At 47.1% G+C, this 22155-nt stretch overlaps 1 protein-coding gene across 8 annotated transcripts; it reads right to left on the bottom strand.

The window, feature by feature from the left end:
- Window positions 1-713: 713 nt before the first annotated feature.
- NCOA5 (nuclear receptor coactivator 5) lies at window positions 714-20807 on the bottom strand. 8 transcript variants are annotated; one of them, XM_040609435.1, is made up of 10 exons: window positions 20633-20807; window positions 16982-17168; window positions 16319-16426; window positions 12268-12334; window positions 8489-8848; window positions 8105-8220; window positions 7839-7965; window positions 5695-5894; window positions 3404-3727; window positions 714-2724 (listed from the first exon to the last, which is right to left on the bottom strand). In XM_040609435.1, exons 2-10 carry the CDS (start codon window positions 17142-17144, stop codon window positions 2069-2071), a joined length of 2121 nt encoding a protein of 706 aa, XP_040465369.1. In that variant the 5' UTR covers window positions 17145-17168; window positions 20633-20807; the 3' UTR covers window positions 714-2068. The 8 variants fall into 8 exon arrangements, with proteins under 8 accessions (XP_040465369.1, XP_040465370.1, XP_040465373.1 ...); XM_040609436.1 differs by lacking the exon at window positions 20633-20807 and adding an exon at window positions 20088-20393; XM_040609439.1 differs by lacking the exons at window positions 16319-16426; window positions 16982-17168.
- Window positions 20808-22155: the final 1348 nt, after the last annotated feature.

The raw sequence follows: 22155 nt of genomic DNA, 5'->3' as shown, positions 1-22155 counted from the left end.
CCAGGGCCTCCACAGCTATTTGGCAGTTGGCTGCTACCATTTCCATAACAAGGAGCAAGCCCTTGACAGGGAGCAGCAGATCACAGAGGAAGCGAAACATCAGGAGAGGCACAGCCCCCTCCCCAAGGGCCACATTTTCCATGTTTAAGCTCATGTATATTTCTCATCACCCCAGCAAAGATGCTTTACCTCTCTGTAGGGTTGTAGATATGGAGAAAGGGATCTAACAAGCAGAGACTGGAAGAGGAAAGACAGCAGACAGACATACTTCCATCCAACGTCAGGTTGTGTAGTAATGGCAGCACGAGGTCAAGACAGGCCAGTGCTAAATGCACAGGGATGTGTAGGTCTAACTTCAGAGAGCAGCCATACAATTAACAGCAACAGCGGCAGACATCAGCTCACCACTGGCCCAAGTGCACTCACCAGCAGCAGCCGGAGAGGCTGCCGACCCCCTGCGCCAGCCCCACCGCACACCGCTCCAGCATGCAGGTCCTGGAACGGGTGTGGGGGCTGCTCCACCCGAGATCACCCAAGTCCACTGGGTGAGAGTAAGTATCTGTGAGGTACTTCAAGTGTTACAAACTGCGAGGACTACAGTGCTCTCACAGTGGGTCTGACACCTTATCTGAAAGCAGAGAGTAACGGCAAACACAGTGGAATAATCTATTTCAGTAGTGCTCAAGCTGTCAAGTGTCAGAAATGCAACAAAACGTTTTTCCTGCCTTTTTATTAGAAAGTAATGTCCTCGTTAACAGCACAGAGAAAGAAAAAAAAAAAGTTACAACACAAACCACCTGGGACAAAGAAAATCCTCTGCTCCAAGAACACTGCTTTCTTAGTTTCTTTCGGTTCTCTGCAGGAAGCCTACAGACTCTAAGGTGGCTGTGATGGGGAGGACCACACAGCTACGAGATGTTCTGTGTTCTGGTATCAAAATGTGTTGCTGGTTAAAAACACGGTGAAGAATCACTGCCCGATTTTCCTCTCAACTGTCCACTGCAGCTACCAAAATGTTGAAAAAAATGTATAAAATTATGGTATTGCATCTTGGCATTGCCTCTCCACCTTAGATGGACAAAACACCAACCAACAGTGAGATGAAGTTTCAGGGAGCAGATGTTCACCACCTGGTAACCGGCTGCAGGTATTCCCAAGGGAGGGCCAGCAGCATATCAGTGTGGCTGCGGCTGAGCTGTTGGGTTGTAGTAACCAACCGTCCCAAAGCAAGATTGTAAGAAAAGGAAATTTATATGCCAAATTCGACAGATCAATCTTAATACTGACAACTTGGTGTAGAAAATTGACAGACCGTTTGAAATCTCTGCCTTGGCTGGAAGCTCTTGTGTTTCAGATCTGCCACAGTACTCAGACCGAAGCTGCCAGTTTCTGTGAGGTGGGCAAGGTGCAGAGCATTTGTCTGCCTCACTCTGCCAGGACATGACACTCCAGCTATAGAAGGACCAAATGCACAGTCCTGGGTTACTGAGTAGTGGTCAGGCATGTGTCTCATGAGTTCAGCTGCTAGTGCTACCACTGTACTTTCCAACTGGCTTATATGCCATTAAAAAAAGAAATCCAAAGAAAAATAGTGCCCATTCCAAAAAGGTGGATCTCCAAGAAGGCCCAAGTCAGCGTACCGCTCTGTTCAGCCTCCTATTTCCTCAACACCACTGACCCAAAACTATACTAAGACCATCCACTGAGACCAGACTGCACTGCAATGTGAAGATGCACCAGCTACTGGGAGTAAGGAAAACGCAGAAGGACTGTCATTGCAGCAGCTTCTGGGACTGGACGAAACAACCAATTATCCAAAGTGGCTGTTAGCACATCGTGCCATTAAGAAAAGAAAGTATACTTTTCCAAACACTGCTAACCAGACCGAGGTGAGGAAGGGCAGCACTAGCAACAGTCAGCAGCAATGCCACTGGGGTACACTCTCACCGAAGTGGAGAGGACATGCATATCCAGGGGCATTTGTCCCGTGTCAAGGACAGGAGACTCTTTAAACAGCTATAAGTATGGAATGGCAAAAGGGAAGGGGAAAGGGCCTCACAGCTCAGCTTTAATAGTGTCGTTGGTAGGAACCCATAGGTTGCTGGGCTGAGGACCCTGCTCGCCCCTGGGCCACGGTTTGGCTCACTAGGTGGGAGAGTGCAGGACCACTCTGGATAAGGGTGTCCAAAGCTTTCTGTACACTGGGGTTGTCAAAGTTGATACCAGAAGATACTGGCCTTTGAGCAGGTACGTTGCCAGGCACAGGGAGGCGATTTTGGTGCTGACCATAGAGCGACTGAGCTTGTGGAGGTGCTCCAGGTCTTGGACCTGCATTTCTTGAAGGACCTTGGACAGCAGGAAGCTGCGCGCTTGGAGACTGCAATCTCTGTTGAGCCTGGTTTAAATTTCCAGCACTCATCTGTGCTGACCGGGCCTGACTGCTAGCCATGTTAGCAAAGTTCTGGTTTGGAGTGCCACCTGAAGTGCCCGCAGAGGCTGCAGAACTGCTGTTTGCTACAGCAGCTGCTGCTGCTGCTGCCCCGCTATTGAAGAGGCTGAGGATTTTTGCTTGAAGCTCCTGCTGAGGATTAGAAGAGGACACTGGAACAGAAGGAGCAGAGACCAGAGGCTGTGAACCCTGATGAGCCTGAGAGCTTGGAAGGCTGGACTGACTACCCAGAGATGATCCTGAAGGTGCCCCCAAAGACTGTCTTGCCATGGGTGCTGGGAAAGAAAGGAAAGAGGGTTAAAGCTCTGCAAATGCCCTTGAGGGGGCACCTAAAGAAAACTAGTGAAACTGAGTAGGGGTCAGGCATGTGCTTCATAAGTTCAGCTGCTAGTGCTACCACTGCACTTTCCAGGTGGCTTATATGCCATTAGAAAAAGAAATCCAAAGTAAAATAGTGCCTATTCCAAAAGTGTGGGTCTCCAAGAAAGCCCAGTCAGCGTACTGCACTGTTTGGTCCCCTACTCCCTCAAAACCACGGACCCAAAACTATACTAAGACCATACAGGGAGACCAGACTGCACTGCAATGTGAAGATGCACCAGCTACCAAAGACACAAGCACCAATGAACACCCACCCTCTCTGAAAAGGAAAGCTGCACAGCTCTGGGGAACCCAAACCACTCAGCAGAACCGTTGCCCTTCGTGTAGCAGGCAAACCAGTTACAGCAGTCCTGTGGTGTCCCTGAGAGAATCCAGTATAAAAGTTCTTTCATCTGAAAGATGTGAATCACCTCAGGACTCCCAAGGACACGTCCATCTCAATAAAATGAGGCACTCTGTGAGGAAGTTACAGTGCTGGGACTCCTCCGCAACCCCAGGACTGCTCTCCTGTCCCAGCTCAGACGGCCCCCAAACCACATGATTAATAGCCTTGTCTGGGGCTGAGAAACTTACCCTGCAGAGAATCAGTGTTTCCCCTCAGTAACCGCTCCTTCCGGTCTCTCAAGTAATTAATTACTTTATCAGTCTCCTCAGCCGTCAGATAGCGATTGTCTGCCAGCAGGTTCAAGAGAGTCTGAATCCCTGGAGGGTGACCTCCTCTGACACCCTCCTCCGTGGGGGGTGGGCGCTCCCGCTCCTGCAGAACAGCTTCATCTGCCATCTTGGCAGCCTGCCGGGCAATTTCCTCGCGCTCCTTCTCCCGTGACTCAGTTTTGTAGCGCTTGTAATTCCTTGCCACCAGCACCATGGCATCAGCCTGGGGCATGTTGCGGTGTTCTGCACGAGGAAAAGAAACGTTTTAAGTAAACCAAAGCGATGTTAACAGGAGGTGCCTTGCCTCTCGCACACCAGCACATCTCATTCAGCAGGCAGGCACCACTCTGGGATTGCAAGCATAGACTTGGGAAGCTTCCTAGACACAGAGGAACAGCTCAATTTCCTAAGACAACAGAAGCTCAAGGCCATCCCCTAGCAAGGCTATCCTTTTCTTCCACCGCTGAGGGCTCTGAGAAGATACCAAATCAGCCCACAAAATGTCTTTCTTGTCTCTTACCAAAATAAAAGGGAAAGCAGCTCCCTCTACCTCTCACATAAATCCCCTGTGCTCCAAGAAGAGACAGTTCCAGCTATGCTACTGCTAAACCCTTGGACAGGTCCAGAATTTGCCCTCTGAAGGCTGCTAAAGCTTCCCAGAGGGGGACAGTGATGGGAATATTTCTTGGTTCTGTACTGCCAATGCCTTAATACAGCACGTGCTTATGCAGGAGACAGGAAGGAAAGCACTGGCTCAATGTCACATTGCTGCTTATGTTTACTATAATAAGCAGCAATCACATTCCTCCATAATACAATGAATAAAGGTCAATTCCAAAGTAGTTTGGATTTGGGTTTTTTTTTGCAGTTGCCTTTTAAAGTTTTTGAGGACATTATTTCCACCTCACAAAGCGCACACACACAAGCATTCCCCTGAACACAGGCTTAAGTAAGGAGACCAAAAGAGCCTTTACCTTCCAAAAGGTGCCCAAAGCTCTGGGCACTTTTCACATCTGCAGAACATCAAATCTTGCCACCCTTTTCCTCCTAACGGGGAACTGGGCTTCACTTCAACATAACACTTTGAACAAGGTGTGGAAAGAGTTCCCTGAAACTAACATGAATGGAAAGCTGGCCGCGTGTGGTTCAAATGAGCATATTTCATCTCTAGAAGGAGCTGTGGATGAGCTAATGACTGGGGTTCTTATCAGATCTGATACACTGTTAGATCCAGTAAGAAGAGAAGCTTTGGTGGGATGATGGAGTAGTTAAGAGTTAAAACCAAGGGCAGTAGAAAGCCCAGGGTGTGTGTGAGCTGTACTTCTGCAGGAAATGAGGGAAAGGGAACCCTTCTACCACATCTGCATTTCAGTGAGTAAGCACACAAAACCCAGTGACTGCATTCAGAAGTTTACCCTCCCAGATGAACCTCACAAAAACATTACTCAAGAACACGATAGGGTAGAAATAACCTTTGAAAGCTCAACTGCAGTCAAACAAGCCACCTGTGTAGAACAAGTGAACAGGCCTATGATCAGAGCAAAAGGCTGCTTTCTGAGATCACATTCTGACAAGACTTTTTAACACCTACATCCACCCCACCCTCACACTCACAACGACCATGTCAACCCTGAGATGGAAAGTAATGCAACAAGTGTAAATGGCGCTAAAAATGTATACCCCATCACTTTACAGTTCTATATTCCCAGTTTCCTGATCAGATCTTTACCTTGACCAAATACACTATCCTTATTCTGTTTTCCTTAAATCACATTTGGTTTTAAAATCCGTCCTGTAATTTGTCACATTCCAAACACACTCTCTTGGAGAGCAAAAAGTGATAAACTGAGGTTGGACTGGTATTACTCAGAAATCTACCAAGGCAATGCAGTAATTTCTAGAGCTGGGGTTCATGACTCGCCCTGAGATGCAAAGGCTGGTGATGTTAGGTGCTGAGAATGCAGCCGAGATTCCCTCTTGGCAGAAATTAGACAATCCTTTTGACAAGGGACAAACAGAGTATTACAGAAGCTTGTAAATAATGATATTCACATTTATGAGATGGTGTCAAGTCATTAATAACTTCTTCTGTCACAGCAAGGATGAACTTTGTCCTGTGCGATTCTGGTTGAAAGACAAGTGTTCTAAGGCAGCACTTTGAGTGGTTCAAAGTGGCCACACAGCTACACAGCCTACCAAGACCTTAGTACCTTGTGGGGTGCCAAACATGATGTTAACAGTGCAAGAGCAGTGAACTTGATGCTGCTGGGTGATGACAATGGCAAAAGGAGACCCTCCTCTGCTCACATCGTCCAGGGCTTGCGTCAGTGACATCTCTGTGTTGAGGAAGATCAGGTCCACTACCATGCCCAGATCCCGCACCTTCCGCCCCACTGACTCCGCGTACTCCCTACCACAAAGCAAAGCCAGCAGTTTAACAAGTCAGTCACATACAGAAACAGAAACCCTGGCACATTCACCCTCTTCATCATCTCAGATTCGCTTTTCTGATGGCTTGCCAAGCTTCATAATGTTTAACAGGACAGTATTAAAGCAATCTCATTACAATAATATAAAAGCCCTTATTTTTTATCTGAATCAGTCATTTCAGTTTAACTGAAACAAATTACAAATCAAGTGTTTGCAAAGGGATTTACACTATTACAAATTTGTTTACACTGAACTCATTACGTGAGGTAATTTATGCTTGCAGAGATTTAAGGGGTACGCAGCAGAGCAGCCAACCTACAGAAGCCGGATACTTGTGTTCCGCTCAGTACCTTAACTGTTCAAACACGCCTTAGTCCTTATTGTCTTGCTCTTTCATTCTACTATTGATACTGCTCTAACCCAGTATCAACACATCTATGGATCCACTGCTCCTGTAATCTACTGTCCTGCAGACTTCCCATTCCCAGGACAAACCACAGTTTACGTGGCTGAGCTTAAAATTTTCAAGACTTTTTTTTAAGCTTATTCTACTCAGTACCAAAACCGCAATACTGACTGCATATACATCCTGAGAAATTCAGTCTGTGTGCACCCACACCTTTTGAAAGAGACTCAATTCATTGTCTTTGGATGCAAACATTATAATGGTGACTAAAACTGTTACCCCTTGCCAACTGTCTTTTTCAGGATTCCTTAGATACACAGGATCGTGTATCTAAGTCACTCAGGAGTCATCTTTCAACAGGTCTATAGCAGGTGACATCAATGCTTCAATACCCAAGATTTATTAACATGTTCCAGGTCTTAAGGTCTGTAGCTGTTACAGACAAAAACGATTCTTAGGATATTAAGCTGATCTTCTTGCACAAAAAAATTCTCCCTGTACCAAGCACAGTAACTGTTGGTCTATGAGAATATTTTCCAAAGACCACGCGATAAAGAATCTAAAATTTCCTTTTGAGGTTTGTTCCAATAGGTAATCAACTCCATTAAAAGCAAACCACAGAAGTTTATTTCTAGTTTCACTGCTTTCCTTGTTCCAATTTCCTGTTCTGTCTTCCACCACGAGATCACACTAGCTCTTTCTGCCTCAGATATTAGCCAAGTTAAATAAAAGTGACTCTTGATCTTTTTTACAAAGGGCTAAGGAGACAGAGCTTTAAACTTCCCCTCAACAAACATTTTCTTCAGACTCCAAGCCAGATCTATGGTTTGCTGACATATTTGCTAATCTTCAATGAATTTATTTCTAAAGATACAGACATCAGACTGGTGCCATCATTATAAGCCCTCTCCCACTGTACCAGGCATAGGTGTGTCCCCCTGTTCCCAACACAGTACCCACACTGTTACCTTCAGACTGCCACATGAGATCGCTCTGGTTACTACTCATACAGGCTTTTCATTCTGTTCGTGACTACTTTCAGCAGTGACTTTATATTTCTTGTGCGTTGGATTATGGCAATGACTGGTATCTGGCCTCGTAACCAACCTGACAGGAGCTCTGAAACAAACACCCCCACGACTCTGCCCTGACAACTGCTCTGTACTATTTGCTGGTTGGCACGTATTAGTAAGTTCTGTATCATTCAACCCATGAATAACAAGTACAGGACAATATAACCTGTCATGACAGTAGGCTGATATGAAGAACAGGTAGAAAAGTATCAGGAGAAGTTACAGTGGTAAGTGACAAGGAAACAAAAGTAAAGCACACGATACATTTCTCCATCTCATCAACACATACTCCCAGAACAGCAACAGGAGCTGTAGCTTTCTGAGGGCTCTAAAGCCATGTTCCTCAAGAGGAACCTGAAAGGCAAACGGCCTCAAAGCAGGAATAAGTTTAATTCCATTTTCTTTTACCATGCAATAATAAAACTGGTCGTAACTATTTTCTTACTTTGTCTGTTTATTCACCACTATCACAGAACAATCCACAGGTCTCTCTGCATCAAAACGTCTCTTGATTTCCTCATAGTACTGACGGTACAGCTCCTCTCGGCGCCGCTCCTCGCGCTTCACACGGTCTGAAAGCATGCCACAGGGAAGGAACAAAGAATGCCCTTTGTATCTGCTCGAAGTGCCACAGACGCAATGCATTTCGCACTGCAGGCATCTCCTCTGGGAGGATGTGGATCTGCCCGTTAAAACATTACAGGTACTCACCTTCTGAATTCACCGGTGCTCTATCAAAATGCTCTTTATAACGGTCATAGTAAGAGTCATCCTTCCGCCGATAGTAGTCTTCCAGGCGAAGGTAACGGTCATAAGCTTCATCTCGTCTGCAACATTTACAAAAACAGCAAGAATTTCTGTGCTCCAGTACAATCTCAGGCAGTAACTTTGGCCAACGCATCACACACTGACCTTCCTCAAGTTTGATTTCTGAAGTACCCACCTGCTCCCCGTGAGACACAAAGCAGGCACTCAACTGTCCCCAGCCAGACCAATTTCCGTGTCTTAAAAGCCTGACACCACCCAAACCAGTACAGCCATTGAGGCAGGAATGCCATAAAAACACATTGGCAAACACAGTCCCATGGAGATTACCTGTACAAAGGGTCCCGTGGATCTCTCATATCCCGTGGATCCCTCACATCTCGTGGATTTCTCATATCCCGTGGATCCCTGTATCGATCATACAGCGGCTCCCGTGGGTCACGAAGATCTCTAACATCACGGGGGTCCCGCAAGTCTCTTGGATCCCTGATATCCCGTGGGTCTCGCAGGTCCCGTGGGTCCCTGTGATCTCTGGCATCACGCATGTCTCTGGCTCGAATGTCTCGAGTGTCTCTGGAATCTCGCCCATTTCTACCATCCCTGCCATCTCTGGGGTCTCTCCGTGGGCTCCCCCGAAGCGGGGAGCGGTCACGTCTGGCATCTCGGCCATCCCCGTAAGTGTATGGCTCTCTGAGGAAAACACCAGGGAAATTCCATTAGATTGCTAACGGCACAAGTACAGTTACCCCCAGATCTCTTACCTGAGGTGCCACAGCGACCCTTCTCTCAGCAGCTGACTCCTCCCTCCTATCCCAAACCAGCAAGAATTGCCCATAAAACATATTTGTTGAAGCAGCCTGGAGAAGCTTCTTAACTCTAACGTTTATCATAGCCAAACAAGACCCAGAAAGCTCCTTAATGGAGCATCACTAAAAGTGTAGAGCACCTGTGGAAGAAGCGAACAGGCACCTCAGAAACGACCATTTCAAGGCCTCCAATGTCAGCACAGATCATCTATCAAACATGTTTTTGCAAATCCTTTGAGACAATTCAAGGTGTTGTAGCCTAACACCCACAAATATGCAATAGCCAGGAGCATTCAAGGGATCCATTAAATTCGTTAGTCAATGACAGCAGAATACCTGAAATAATTTGTTATTTGCACATGATTAAAAAAGGAGCTTGTTGTGACCAAAGACACTGTAGGTTCCACGTTGTGCTTGGGTTTGTGCTGCTAGTAGAAAGCAACGATAGTTACTGCTGTGTCCTGGATTTGAAGGCATAGTTTCCATAGAAAGACAGTCTTATGTTTATGATGCCCCACATTAAGAGGGTACTAAACCCAACCACCACTGCATCCTCAGCAGCAATAGGCTTCTCTGTCATATCTGAATGATCCGTCTCATTCAGACCTTGTACTGCAACATCTTCAGAGTGAAGGAAGAATAACGTTCCAGTCTTTGTCTTTTCCCAGAACAGTAGGGTTTTTTCCAGGTCATATTTTCTTTTCCAGAAAAAAAACCATAATTCACTGTAGTCTAAGCCAAACAAAAAAAAATCTTGCAGAGAAACTAGTGAGCTTCACGTGTTCAGCATAGTCTTTCCCCAAGATACTGACAAACATCAGGAAAAAAACCCCGGCTTTTTGAATCTTTTTATTTCCAAAACTTGACAGACTTTTGAGTTCTCTACCAGTCTAATCTAGTTTACGAAAGACAATCAGAACACAAGTCTGTTTCCACTACAGAGAGAACAGTGGGAGCAGCAAGTCAGATGTGCCCAAGTCCAGGGTCAGGTAGGGCAGACAGTAACCAGACGGATGTGCAGTCTGCAATGGACTTCAGTGGTTAGACACCCAGCTGTGCTGGGGGACTGGCATTCTCTATTTTTATGTCAGATACAAAACAGATCTTGGGACAAACTACAGAGTTTCCACCAAGAGCATATATAGCCTCCTCCTGTAAAAGAAACACTGTATTTGCACACAAACAAGGGTAAACTCCCTCAGCCTTTGGGACACACAAATCTGCTTTTCGTGATCTGTATGGAAACCACATCCCATGAAAGAAAAGTCATCACCCCCTTCCCCCCAACCTACAATGAACGATGGCAGAAGCTCAGGGGAAATGTCTGATTTGCTCTAATAGATATTGAGTAACTGATCTCTCTGTAGCTGTAGGACTATATAGCAAAACAGCCAGATGCAGTGTAATTGTTTGGTATATGACATTTATTCCAGCTGGTGTTGGGGGTGACCAGAACAGGCCACATTCATTATCCGCAGAGACAAAAGATGCAGAATGAACAATGCACAACTGCAACAGAAGTAAAGACGTGGCGCGGGTCCTCTTTGCTCTTGCACCTGCATTGCTGCCCCGCTGCTTGTGGAGAGGCAGCAGCACGAAGGCACAGCAGCCTTCTGCTTCCACACCTCTCGCCACAGTCCAGCTCTTGCAGCATCAGCATCGCTGCTCACATCTGCTCGGGACTCAGTAGCGCCGGCCCAGCACCATCACCTGTGGCGCAGCGTGGGACTCTACACACTGGCATCAGCAGCTGTCTTTCACAGGCCTGCAGCATGGTCCAGAGTCTGTTATCCACAGCCGTGCCCAGGACTCGATGCCCATGACCTCATTCCCACCTGCGCCCACGGTGCTGCTTGGGAGCTGGTGCTAGTGACATGGGATGGCTGCAGCATCTGCAGTGCCAGCTGGGATCCAGTGCCTGTCACAGCGGCACCAAAGCCTTCAGCAGCTGTGGAGTCAGTCCAGCACCACAGCACTGCTGCCCGTGGCCGATGCCCCTCCAGTGCTCCTTAGGGCAAGTGACACTGGCACCTGTTCTTGCATCCATGCAGGATGACACAGGACCCGATGCCCATGGTGCCTGTCTCTCACGCCCACAGTGCTGCCCAGCACCTTCAGCCTTATGTACCTGCAGTGCCACTGAGGCCAAAGACATGCCACCAGTGCCTGCTGCCCACGTACTTGCAGTATTCTTGGGATCCTCATGTCAGCACCAAGCATGCCTGCCAGAGCCCAGGCCCAAGGCTTGCCACATCTGTAACGTGAACTCCCAGCTGTGTGCCCAAAGCATTCCCTGGGCCTCATACCTACACACTGGCCTCTGCAAGTGCATCTGGCCCTATGCAGGGTAAGTGCAACACATGCAAAAGACCTAGATGGTGCCAAGAATTGCAGCTACTCATTCTCCCTTTTTTTGGTGGTAGATGTCTTGCTAGTGACACTTTTCCCTCATTTTTGGTGACACAACAGGTCAGTAGTAGAGCACACCAGACACGTGAGAGCTTGATTACCTCAGAGTCCAACAAGCAACACTCCGCTGTATGGAAAGCTTTAGAGTACAGGCATAGATGATGCACACCTTATACCAAACTATAACCGCAGCATGCCTTTGTGTGCTCCCTAGTAACACCATGGAAAGGAAACTGAAGTCATCCTCCTGTGACAGGACAGTCCATGTGTTCTCCGCTTGCCTGTGAGTTCACACACAGAGGATGTGCAGGAGCTGCACACGCTGTGCCTGCCGAGGGGTGGGAAACCAGGAGAGGCTGCACAGAAGGGGACCGGTTCCAGGTACTGACAGAGCAAGCACACATGCAGACGGGACAGTGCAACAGAGACGTGTGTGCTGTCTTGTGCTTCGCTCACTTGCTCTTTTCCAGTCTCGTTTCAGCACTGGAAGCTTTTGACATCAGAGGACACAAGATCCCGAAGTCCTCTGCAGCACAGCACTGGGAACGCTGCAGCCCCTCAGCATTCTCTAGGTGGGCCTTGGCTTCTATATTTGAGGCAGGAGCAGACATCAAGTGTATTCTTCCTCACAAGTCTCTTACAACCTGTGCTGCAAAACAATGCCTAGCTGTAGTAACAGCAGCAGACACGAGGTTTCCCTTGTGCCGCCTGGGATGTCAGCGCCAGAAGGGCTCTTAGAGGTGGAGCAGTCACATCCTGACTGTCTTGCTTGAGCATCTCCGTTTGGGGAGGTGGCAGTAGGGAAGAGACACAGACATTTAGCACAGGCCACTGGGCTCATGCCCTAAAAAGCCTGACCTTCCTAGTATAACTCACTGCTTCCAGGTACTTTACCTTCGTGCCGGACTGGACCTTGATGAAGCCTTATTCATATTTCTTCTTTCCACTGCTTTATTAATATCTGTAAAGAATAATCAACCCATCTGTTCAATGCTATGGAACAAAAAAAAGATCATCAGCACAATTCAAATGAAAGCAACTTAAGCTCAACAACATCCAGATGGTGCAAGAAAATCCATTCAGCAGAGAGACATTGTCACTTTGACAATTTTTTTATTAAGTTTAGATAGTACAATGTAATGAAATTTTCATGGATTTCTCTCACTTCAAAATAGGGTGGACAGCTTGGGAGAAGTTTTAACCTTATACATTCAGGCCTACATCCAGACTCTTCATTCCATAAGAGAACCTCTTTCTTCTGCAGTCTATGAGCAAGCAGAAAGCGACTCATGGACTCTAGGAGAAAAAGCAGAGTCTGAAAACCTCCGAGAAAGGAAACTTATGGCCAGCACAGTCTTAAGTTCACAGCCAGTCCTGTTCAATGGAGCATGCCGCTACCCTTGTTGAAAATAATCCAAGGGTTCTCAAGTGGCACATGCAACTGCCTTCCAATGGACTGCTGCAGCTTTAAGTTGTACAGCCTCCACCACTGAGGAAATGGGATCCAAGAGGCCTGAAGCACCAGCTCCTTATGCAGTCAACATGGTGCATTCAAAACACCACTGTTAACGTGATGCAAACTGATGCAACAGATCAGAAATTTGAAAATTGGTTGGCTTCTGAGCATCTCCATGAAAAACACCATGAAGTGAAATACAAAGAAGTAAGAGAGCTGAAGAAACAGTCTTGTCCTCAACCAGAAAAAGCGAAGTTGCCCAGAACTGGCAGGGACCCATATTGTTCTACTGTGAAGAAACAAAGCCTTCCGTAACAGCTGATTGAAGATGAAATAATGTACTGGAGGGGGGCAAGAACAAACAGAAATGACTTCGGATGTTTTACTCTGAGAGCCTTTTAAGGAAAGAACAAAAAAACCTTGGGTCCTATTTGCTCCCTGAGAATCTATCAACAATTAAGATTTCTTATTAGTTATTTATATTAATTAATTTCAGAGCTCCTGCAAGAGAATAAACATGCCACAACATCTTTAGGCAGATTCAAGTCTTAACATCTTCTGTAACTTCCCAAGCTACTCTTCATTACTTTCAAGAATAAAATTAGAATTAAGAGATGAGTTCTAATTTTCGTTCTTGTTGTCAATCACAAAGCAGCATGTTCTCTATTTGTGGGGGGAGAGAAGCAAGTGCAATCTGAACATTAACTACAAATGCAGCATAACAACATTCACAGGACCACAAAGCAGTCTCCCCAGGACCAAATGCAGCTGCATTGTCTACTGTCACAAACTAAATTTGATGGACATTTATTCCCTACATAGTTTTACTCACTGAAGATATGAAAACACTTCTATGCATTTGTGGAAGAATTAGTGTAATGTAACACTGGAGTTAAAGTCTCCCAAAGCCTTTTACTTTGTGTTATTAGCAATTATATTTAATACTCAGACTGCGTAACTGAAGCAACTGTTCTCCTTGCATTTATTTTTTAGTTGAGAATTTTTTCCCCCTTAAAGTGTTATCTTTAAGCAAGACACTACCTGCTTTCTTTGGTTTAAGATTTTTTATTTTCTGTTTTAAGATGTCATTGCAGAAACCTATTATGATTTTTACACTCAATACCATACACTTCTTTCAAATAAAAAAATGTATTTAAATCTGAACAAAAATATTTTAATAGAAGAAAAAACACCTTTGACAGGGATCCTTCTCTTGTGCAAAATGAACAGATTTACCAACATTTTATTTAATGCCAACAGCATTTACAGGTTAAGTATTTGAACACTGACAAACCTTCCGAGAAAAAAAAAAAAGTGTCTTCTGTCCCATAGGATTTTGAGATGACAGGGCCACTACAATCATACAGTGTAACCTGAATAAACACAGGCGACAAGTTTCTTGAATCACATTCCTACCTCAAGTGCAGCAGTGGCATTGAACTAGAGCTTATCTTTTAGCAAAACATCCAATTCCAATTTTAAAGTCTTCAGAGCACAGAAACCACCAAAGCTCCAATAATTTATTCCACCAATGAAATACTTTGCTTTTGAAGAAAACTATTTCCGTTTAACAACTTATCACACCTATGCCTACTAGATTATAACTCACTCACTTCCAGTTCTGCCTGTAACACACAGATCACATCACTACTTTATCTTGAGGCTTTTGCTAGGGCTTGTTCTTCAACTCTTTAAGCCTTCTTCAGGTTTTTCTGAGGCTTCTCCAATTTAATATTATCCTTTTTGAACCAGGCATACCAGAACTGAACACAGCATTCCAGCAGCAAAAATCCGCAGGCACCATAACCTCCCTACTTACAAATCTGTGTTTTGCACAGCTACGGATGACAAAAGCACTCTTGCTGGGTGCAAACCTTCCCTTTTGGCTTTACTGAAAGCTCGGTTCTGCCTGCATCCAGTTAGGAAGAAGCGCGGATCATTTCACCATCAGTGACCCAACCTTCATTATTTCATTCTCTTTTTAAAACATGATTGTGTGTTTTCTTTCCAAGTCACTTATAAAAACACTGTATGGACAGGAATCATTTTTTCCAGAACACCATTCAAAGCACTGAGCAATTCCATCTATGTTACACTGAGATTCATTTGAAATCCATTTAACCTCATGTTGGTTTTAACTGTTCTAGTTTCTTAATCGAATCAAACATCTTACAGGAGTCTTTTACATCAACACTGCTACTTGCAGCCATAAAGCTTGCAGCATCATAAGAATAAGCTAGTGTGACAGGATTTATTTGGATTGGCACTAATTAATTCCCTTCTCACTGAGTGTCAGGTAAAAGAATCCCTTTGTCATCAGGGGCTGATGCCAGGCTCATCCCATTTATGCTGCCTGTTGGCACGTTGCAGTGCTCTGCTAGGTCCCTGGAAACTCCCTCATTTTCCAAGGCTTGTGGAAAACCAACATTAATAGCCTAGGCAGATCTTCATTTCACCGAGCCTCATATATGTTAGATTTAATTTGTTGGGGTTTTTTTCTTTTAGTTTGAGAGGTCTAGTTTTGGTAGCTGCCGTTTTACCTTTTTTATTTTGCTACTGAAATGGAAATTATATTAAAACCACCTTCTGCCTCTTCAAAAACAGACAGCAGAAACTGAAGACTAGGTAGTCCTTTCCAGTTAGAAACTTTATCATTTCCAGACAGTGACACCTTAGCTTCTAAAACAGCCACAGTTGCCCCTATTTAAGCTTCTAGACTTGGACAATGCTGGCCATAATTTCTTCTTGTACCCTTCTACCCTTTCTATTTGCCTTCACCTCCATCCTCAGGTTCACATTTGTTACTGTACACACACCTTCCCACACATTATTATTTATTGCTCCTTTCATTCCTTTCTAAGTCAAACTGGCTTTCTTCAAATTAGTATAGGCTTACTTCAAGAGTATTTTTTTTTTGCTTGCATTTAATAGATTACTCTTAGATTTCTAACCATTCATTTCTGTTTAAGTTTGCTCCCAGCATATTTAGCAGAATTATTTTCATCTTTATTAAAATGGCCTTTTTAAAGCACCTCATATTTATAGCACTACATACAGACTGATTTCACACGTGCAAAAAAATCCAATTACTCATCTAACAAGCTGGTAAGTGCTGCGACCAATTGCTCCGAGTCTGTCAAGATGAAGCCCAATATTGGTTTACAAATGTTTTTAAAACTATGTGCATGAAGTTTCAATGACTGCTTTCTAGGGCTTACATGTGAACAGTTTCTTACACATGATAATAGAGCTTTTCAAATACTAACACATAAAAATAAGCTCAAAGTAAGATCTAGGTCGTAACATGAACCACACAGCACTTACAACAATTAACTCTGAAGGTAAATACATACCTAGTAAAAGTGATTTCAGACTAACGCCAGGCAAGTTTCACATAGTGATCTTTCCAGAGAGCTTTAAAACAAAAGCACTCTTTCCACCAGAATGCATGCTGGGGTCAGTAGGAGAGCACAGATCAGTTTTCCTTACCTAATCTATACCCTTTATAAAGGCGACCCTTCTCACCGTCCAGAGCGGCCTGGACATCTTCTAGACGGTCATACTGCACGAACCCATAGCCATGGTACATGCTGAGGGCTGGAAAAGTTAACAGCAGGGCAAGACCAGTTACAACTAAGGGACAGTACTAACCCACACCCAGGCCATCACGTAACCCCACCAGATGAACAAGCAAAGGGGCTCTACCCAGAAATAACTATGCAAGTTTCCTGGAAAAAGCAAATCTCCCAGGATCAAAAAGCAGAGCTTAAAGGCTCTGAAATATATTTTGTAGATCAACTTCCCTCTGAACAAGGCAGTGACCAAAACACAGCCCATGAAGTGACCAAGATTTAATTAAGAGACTATGAAGTCACTTGAAAGTATTGTAACATCACACTGCAACCCCAGAAGCTTAATACAGCTAATATGTACACTTAATATAGCTAATATGTACGCATTACATTTCAGCTGTACTGAAGGAATCACTTTTTCAGAGAAAATGCAGGCAGAGAAAATTATCATTAAAAGGTCACTTTTCAGTAACAGCATTAGTCACTCCTCTCATCATCATCAAATAGCATTTGACAAGCATGAAAGTGATATTTCTCACTGAATTCCCAGCCACAAAAAGGCATAAGATAATATACTAACCCCTGATTTTGCCATATTTTGAAAATATCTCTTCCATTTCTTCACGAGTCATATGGTCTGTGGGCAAATTGCCGACAAAAAGTCTTCTCTCTAAATCCTGAGGATTGGTGCTGTTAGTGAAGTCGCTCTGTTTGATGCTATTGCTCTTGCGTCCTCGAGCCATTTTGCTTTCGTTCCAAATCCAACTCTTCGCAAAAAAGAAAAACGGCCATGCATATAATTTCAATCCATGACATTAAAATTAAACTGGAACAAGATTAAACTTAACAGCTTTGCAGACTACAAGCCAACTGGGTCTGCTTGATGTAAACTTCACTCCAGAGAAATCTTAACACAAGGAATACAGAAGTCTGGTAAAAATGTATACCGCAGCATTTTGGTTGAGCTTTTCGGTAATACGGAAAGGTAGTAAACCTAATTATTCTGCAGATAAGTTTTAATGGTTTAACTCCAAACTAAGATACAAATAAAACTCATTTTCCACTAAAACATCTTAACTTTAAGCTTTTCAATACACCCATTGCTGTCATATCTATTTCTTCAGTCCACTGGTAGAATGTTGAAGTTTATGCAATATTTTAATAAGTGGAAAGGAAACACTTATTGCAACATTGCATAACAGGACCCAAATATTTCAATACAGCTTTGAATAAGACATCAGAAGTACTCTTTAAATGCTCTTAAGTGACCACACTTGGATCACTTCACTAAATGTGAAATCTTAGCTTTCCAACACCCAGAGAACAGTTTCTCACGCATATCCCTATTAAACAGCATATCCTTGTCAGCTCCCACAGAAGGCGGGTCCACAGCTGGGAATTTAACCACCCCCACGTAAATGCTGTACTGCTACCTATCTCTCCCAGCAGGGCAAAAGTATACTTTGTTAACCCATACTATCACAGACAAACCTGGAGCAGTCAGCAACATTCACTGCACAAACTTACCCAAAGAATTACAGCAACAACACCCAACAAACAAAAACCCCACATAAACTCTACCAAACTAACAAAAAACCCTACCAAACCCCGCCCAGGATTCATACTTCCTGCTTTAAAAGTCACTGTTACATAAAGCTTAAAAAAATGGAAACCACTGAAACTGTCACAATGAACTTGAAAGTTTGAAAACTATTTAATAAAGTTGTCATACTTCCTAAACATTCACCTACAGGAATGCAGAATGGAGTTTGCTGTATATAACATGCAAGAAACCTGGGAAAAGAAAGCTGATGAAATCTAGTACATCAACAGAAACTTCTACTGTTAATCACAAATGTTGACAACCAAACTCCTCCCTAACAGTAACCTACATGCATTACAATTTAAAAGTAGTCTCCAAATAAACAAGTCAAATGTCCAAAAATAATTTTACATAAATACTTTTACAACCCTTAAAAGGCATGAAAAAATACATATACTCTAGCTTTGAGATGTAAAATTTGGGGGGGGGGGTTGGGGGGTGGGTTTTTTTTGGGTTGGTTTGGGTTTTTTGTTTTTGTTTGGGTGGTTTTGGGGGTTTTTTTGTTGTTGGGTTTTGGGTTTGGGTGCCTTTTATGGTTTTGGTTTTTTGGGGTTTTTTTGGGGGTTTTTTTTGTTTGTTTTTTTTAAGTGATACAAATGTCAAGTTCATTGATCTTATCCTTTTAGGAAACCCTGCAGGAACAGGAGGCAGAGAACACCTAGACTAATACTTTTCAAAATGAACTGAACTGCCAGAACAGGGAGGAGGAAAAAAAAACCCACAACACCCAAACCAAAATCAAACAAAAAAGTAATTTCTTCTACCATGTTTGCCTCAATCCTCCTGTAAGTTCATACACACACACAGTTATTACCTTCCCTACTGGAAGTACAAAAACCCATCCCATTTTTCTGCATGGAAGCACTAGATTTCTATTCTACTACTGTACAGCTCAAGCTCTCAACAGCCGAGGGGAAAGTATCCCAACATGTTTAAGTGGCTACAAAACATGGAAAGACCCATCCAGTCCAAGTTCCCATTCAGAGCAAGGCGATGCCCAAGTTAGCTCCAGCTGTCCTGGCACTACCAGGGATGGGGACACAGAGAGCCTGCAACGACCTGCTCAGGCAGCACAACTGTATGTATGGTCTCAGCATGTCACGTATACACACAACAAACAGGCGTCGACAAGATTCATAACTTGCTGGTGGGACGTTTCACTTTCAATATAAAAGTCAGTAAGAAATTCCCTTTTCTTTTTCTTAAGGGTGGGGATAGTAGGGGGTGGCTGGGGAAGAGGGTGCAAGAGCTTTCCATGTGAAGAGAAACAGGGAGATATTTTTCCACTTGCAGGTCACTTTCAAAACAAAGCAATAAATCCCAAACACTCAGATGGGTTGGATTACTGGAGAACTTTCATATAAGAGCATTTACTGCCTCTTACCATCTTCTACTTGGTAGATTACATAGTTAAGGGCCATTTAGTAATCACAAGACCAGAATAAATGAATGGTGTCCCAGCTTTAGGCACACTACACCAGTGAATGACTAATTTCCACATTAAGTCTTTTTCTATGAATGCAGCCAGAGAGCCCAACTACACACCAGGGCAGCTTCAAGGTGCCAATCCCCCACGCAGAAACCAACTGCCAGACTGGGCAGATTGCTAGAATAGCAATGTCAATTGCTAGAATAGCATGTCAACTCACACGTCAATCAATCCTCTCAAAGTTAGTGAAAGTCATTTTTCCCTTGAAATCTTATATTTAAAATCAAAGTTGTTAATTAATAGCACTACAGCTTCAGAAAGCAAGACACAGCTTAAATGGAATACTGAAACTAACTCGACACATGCGACACATGACACAGAAGTCTGCAAGAAGTTCCTCAGCAAGGTAGGAAAGATACAGCCAGCCACCACTGAAAGGAACGGTGCTGAGGAGCAATAAGCTTCCCACCTGCACCGGGTCTCACATAAGAGCCCAGCTCTGCCAGGCTCAGCACACTCCCAGAAGCCAGGCCCGGGCCAGGGAGGCCGTTCTCGAGCAGCACTAGCACCTGCTCACCTCGGTCCCCCACGCCCTAGACAGCGGGCAGACGCAGAGCTGCCCAGAGAAAACGTTAACACGGAAAACGCTTTCACCTTCCTCCCCGAGGGTCCTGCTGCTGCTGCGAGAACGCGAGGCAGGTTTCCAAAGCACGGCTGTCGGGGCCCTTATACCCCGCCTAGGCCAGCGCCTTTGTGGCTTCCTCGAGCAGCAGTGAGGAGAGCCGCATGCCCGACGCTTGGCTGGCGGCTGCAGCTCTCACGCCAGGCTGCAGGTGCTCCCCGCGGCCGCGCTCCCCGCCACAGCGAAATCACCCGCTGCACCGCTCGGCTGCGGGCCCGGCGCCTTCAGCTCCGCTAGCCCCACGTACCGACCGGCCCCAGGTCGCCGCGGGAAGCGGCGTGCCGCCCCCGCAGGGGGGCTCCAGCGAGCCCTCGCTCCCCGCCGCCGCCTCCCGGAAGCGCCGGGCGGTGAGGCGGAGGCGCGGCCCACCCGCAGGCCGCGGGGCACGCCTGGCCCAGCGTAGCAGCCGGGAAGGACTCAGCCCTCCGCGAGGGTTGCTGTAACACTCTTTGATTCGAACGCTCCGCGTAAAGCCGCGCCAGAGCCGTGGGGCCCCGCCGCCAGCCCGCAGACTTACCGCTGCGCCGGGCCCGGTCCACCTTAGGCCGCCGCCCGCCAGGACAAAGGCGCCAACCGCCGCTGCCGCACGGCGCCGTCGCAAAGCGGAGGGGAAGCGCTGTTGGAGTAGCGACGCGTCGCGCTTTACGGCACGACACGCTGACGTACCGCCCGTCGCCTTGTCTGCCGAGGCATGGGCCCGGCCCACGGGGCTGTACGCCTCGCCTGGATCCCGGCATGCCCCGCGAGCCGCCGCCGCGCGGCAGCTGGGACTTGCAGTCCCGCGGAGGACAGCCGGGCGAGCCGCTGGGGGGCGCCAGCACGCCCCGCGCGGGGCGGGGCACACCACGGCACGGGGGCGGAGACCCGGGGACCGGGGACCCGGGGACCGGGACCTGGCCGGGGAATCGGGGCCGCGGAGGGGAACAGGGGCCCGGGGTCGGGGTAGGGAATGGGGACCAGGGGGAGAAATGGGAAGTGCTTGCAGCCCGGAGCCGCACATGCATCCTTCTGTGCAGCCAGTGCACCGGGATGTGGGGGCTTCCCAGGCCGGGCCCGCTGGAGCCAGGCCCAGAAATCCCCTCCCCGTCGTCGCCTGCTGGCCCCTGCACACGCGGCTCCCCCGGGACCCTTCGTGCCCTCGAGTGAGTCAGTTTTGGGAAGCGGTGGCAGGCTGGGGAATCCAGAGCACGCAGTTCCCGCCCTCGGGAAAGCACGCTGCCCTCCCAGCCCGCTGCCCTCCCTGCCCGCCGCCGGCAGCAGCAGTGACCCGCCGGGGGCCGCGGGCGGGCGGCAGCGCGTGGTGGGCACTCGCGGGGCCGGGGCGGCCGCCGCTGCAGCATGGACACGGGGCGGGCAGGGCACGGGGCGGCAGCACGGTGTGCAGCTGGGGCACTAGGGATGTCGAGAAGCTGCCGCTCACTGCTGGGCTGCACGCTGTGACGGAACAGGGGGATCCGGGGAAAGTCTCCAGAGCGGGCAGGGGAGCCTGGCACGACCCTGCAGGCCCTTGGGGGTCCTCCGCGGGCATGGAGCCAGGGGCACAACCAGGCCCCCGGTGCTTTCGCCCCTTCCCGCTCCCGGGCTGACATTTCTGGGACTCTGTGCAGAGGCCAGGGCCCGTGGGCAGCCATGAGGGGCTCGCCAGGGCCACCGCTCGAGTTACCGTTGAGAAAGTGAAGTGAAACCTCAAAACTTTTGCTTCGGGAAGAAGCTGGTGGGGCCAAACGCCTTCCCGGCCACGGCCCACAGCTGGCTCTCACTCCTGCCTGCACCTCGGTCCCTGCGGAGGCACGGGCAGGGCCACGGCTCCGCGGGGCTGGCAGGGAGCGGGCGGGGGGCGGCTGCCCACCCCAGCGGCAGCGAGGCGCTCACGGGGCCGCCGCGCAGAGCCCCCGCCTCACCGGTTCTGCGAGACCCTGGCAGGGATGGCGGCCCCCCTCGCCCCCCGGCCGGGCGCTGGCGGGGCTCCCCGGGCGGGGAAGCCCCGAGGGCGGTGGCGGGCGGCCCGACGCCCCCTTCCTGGGCGGGAACGGGCCGAGA

The sequence above is a fragment of the Falco naumanni genome, chromosome 10 (assembly GCF_017639655.2).
Source record: "Falco naumanni isolate bFalNau1 chromosome 10, bFalNau1.pat, whole genome shotgun sequence".
Classification (NCBI taxonomy): Eukaryota; Metazoa; Chordata; class Aves; order Falconiformes; family Falconidae; genus Falco; species Falco naumanni.
The sequence above is the reverse complement of the archived record's forward strand: the minus strand, read 5'-3'. Positions and strand labels throughout refer to the sequence as shown.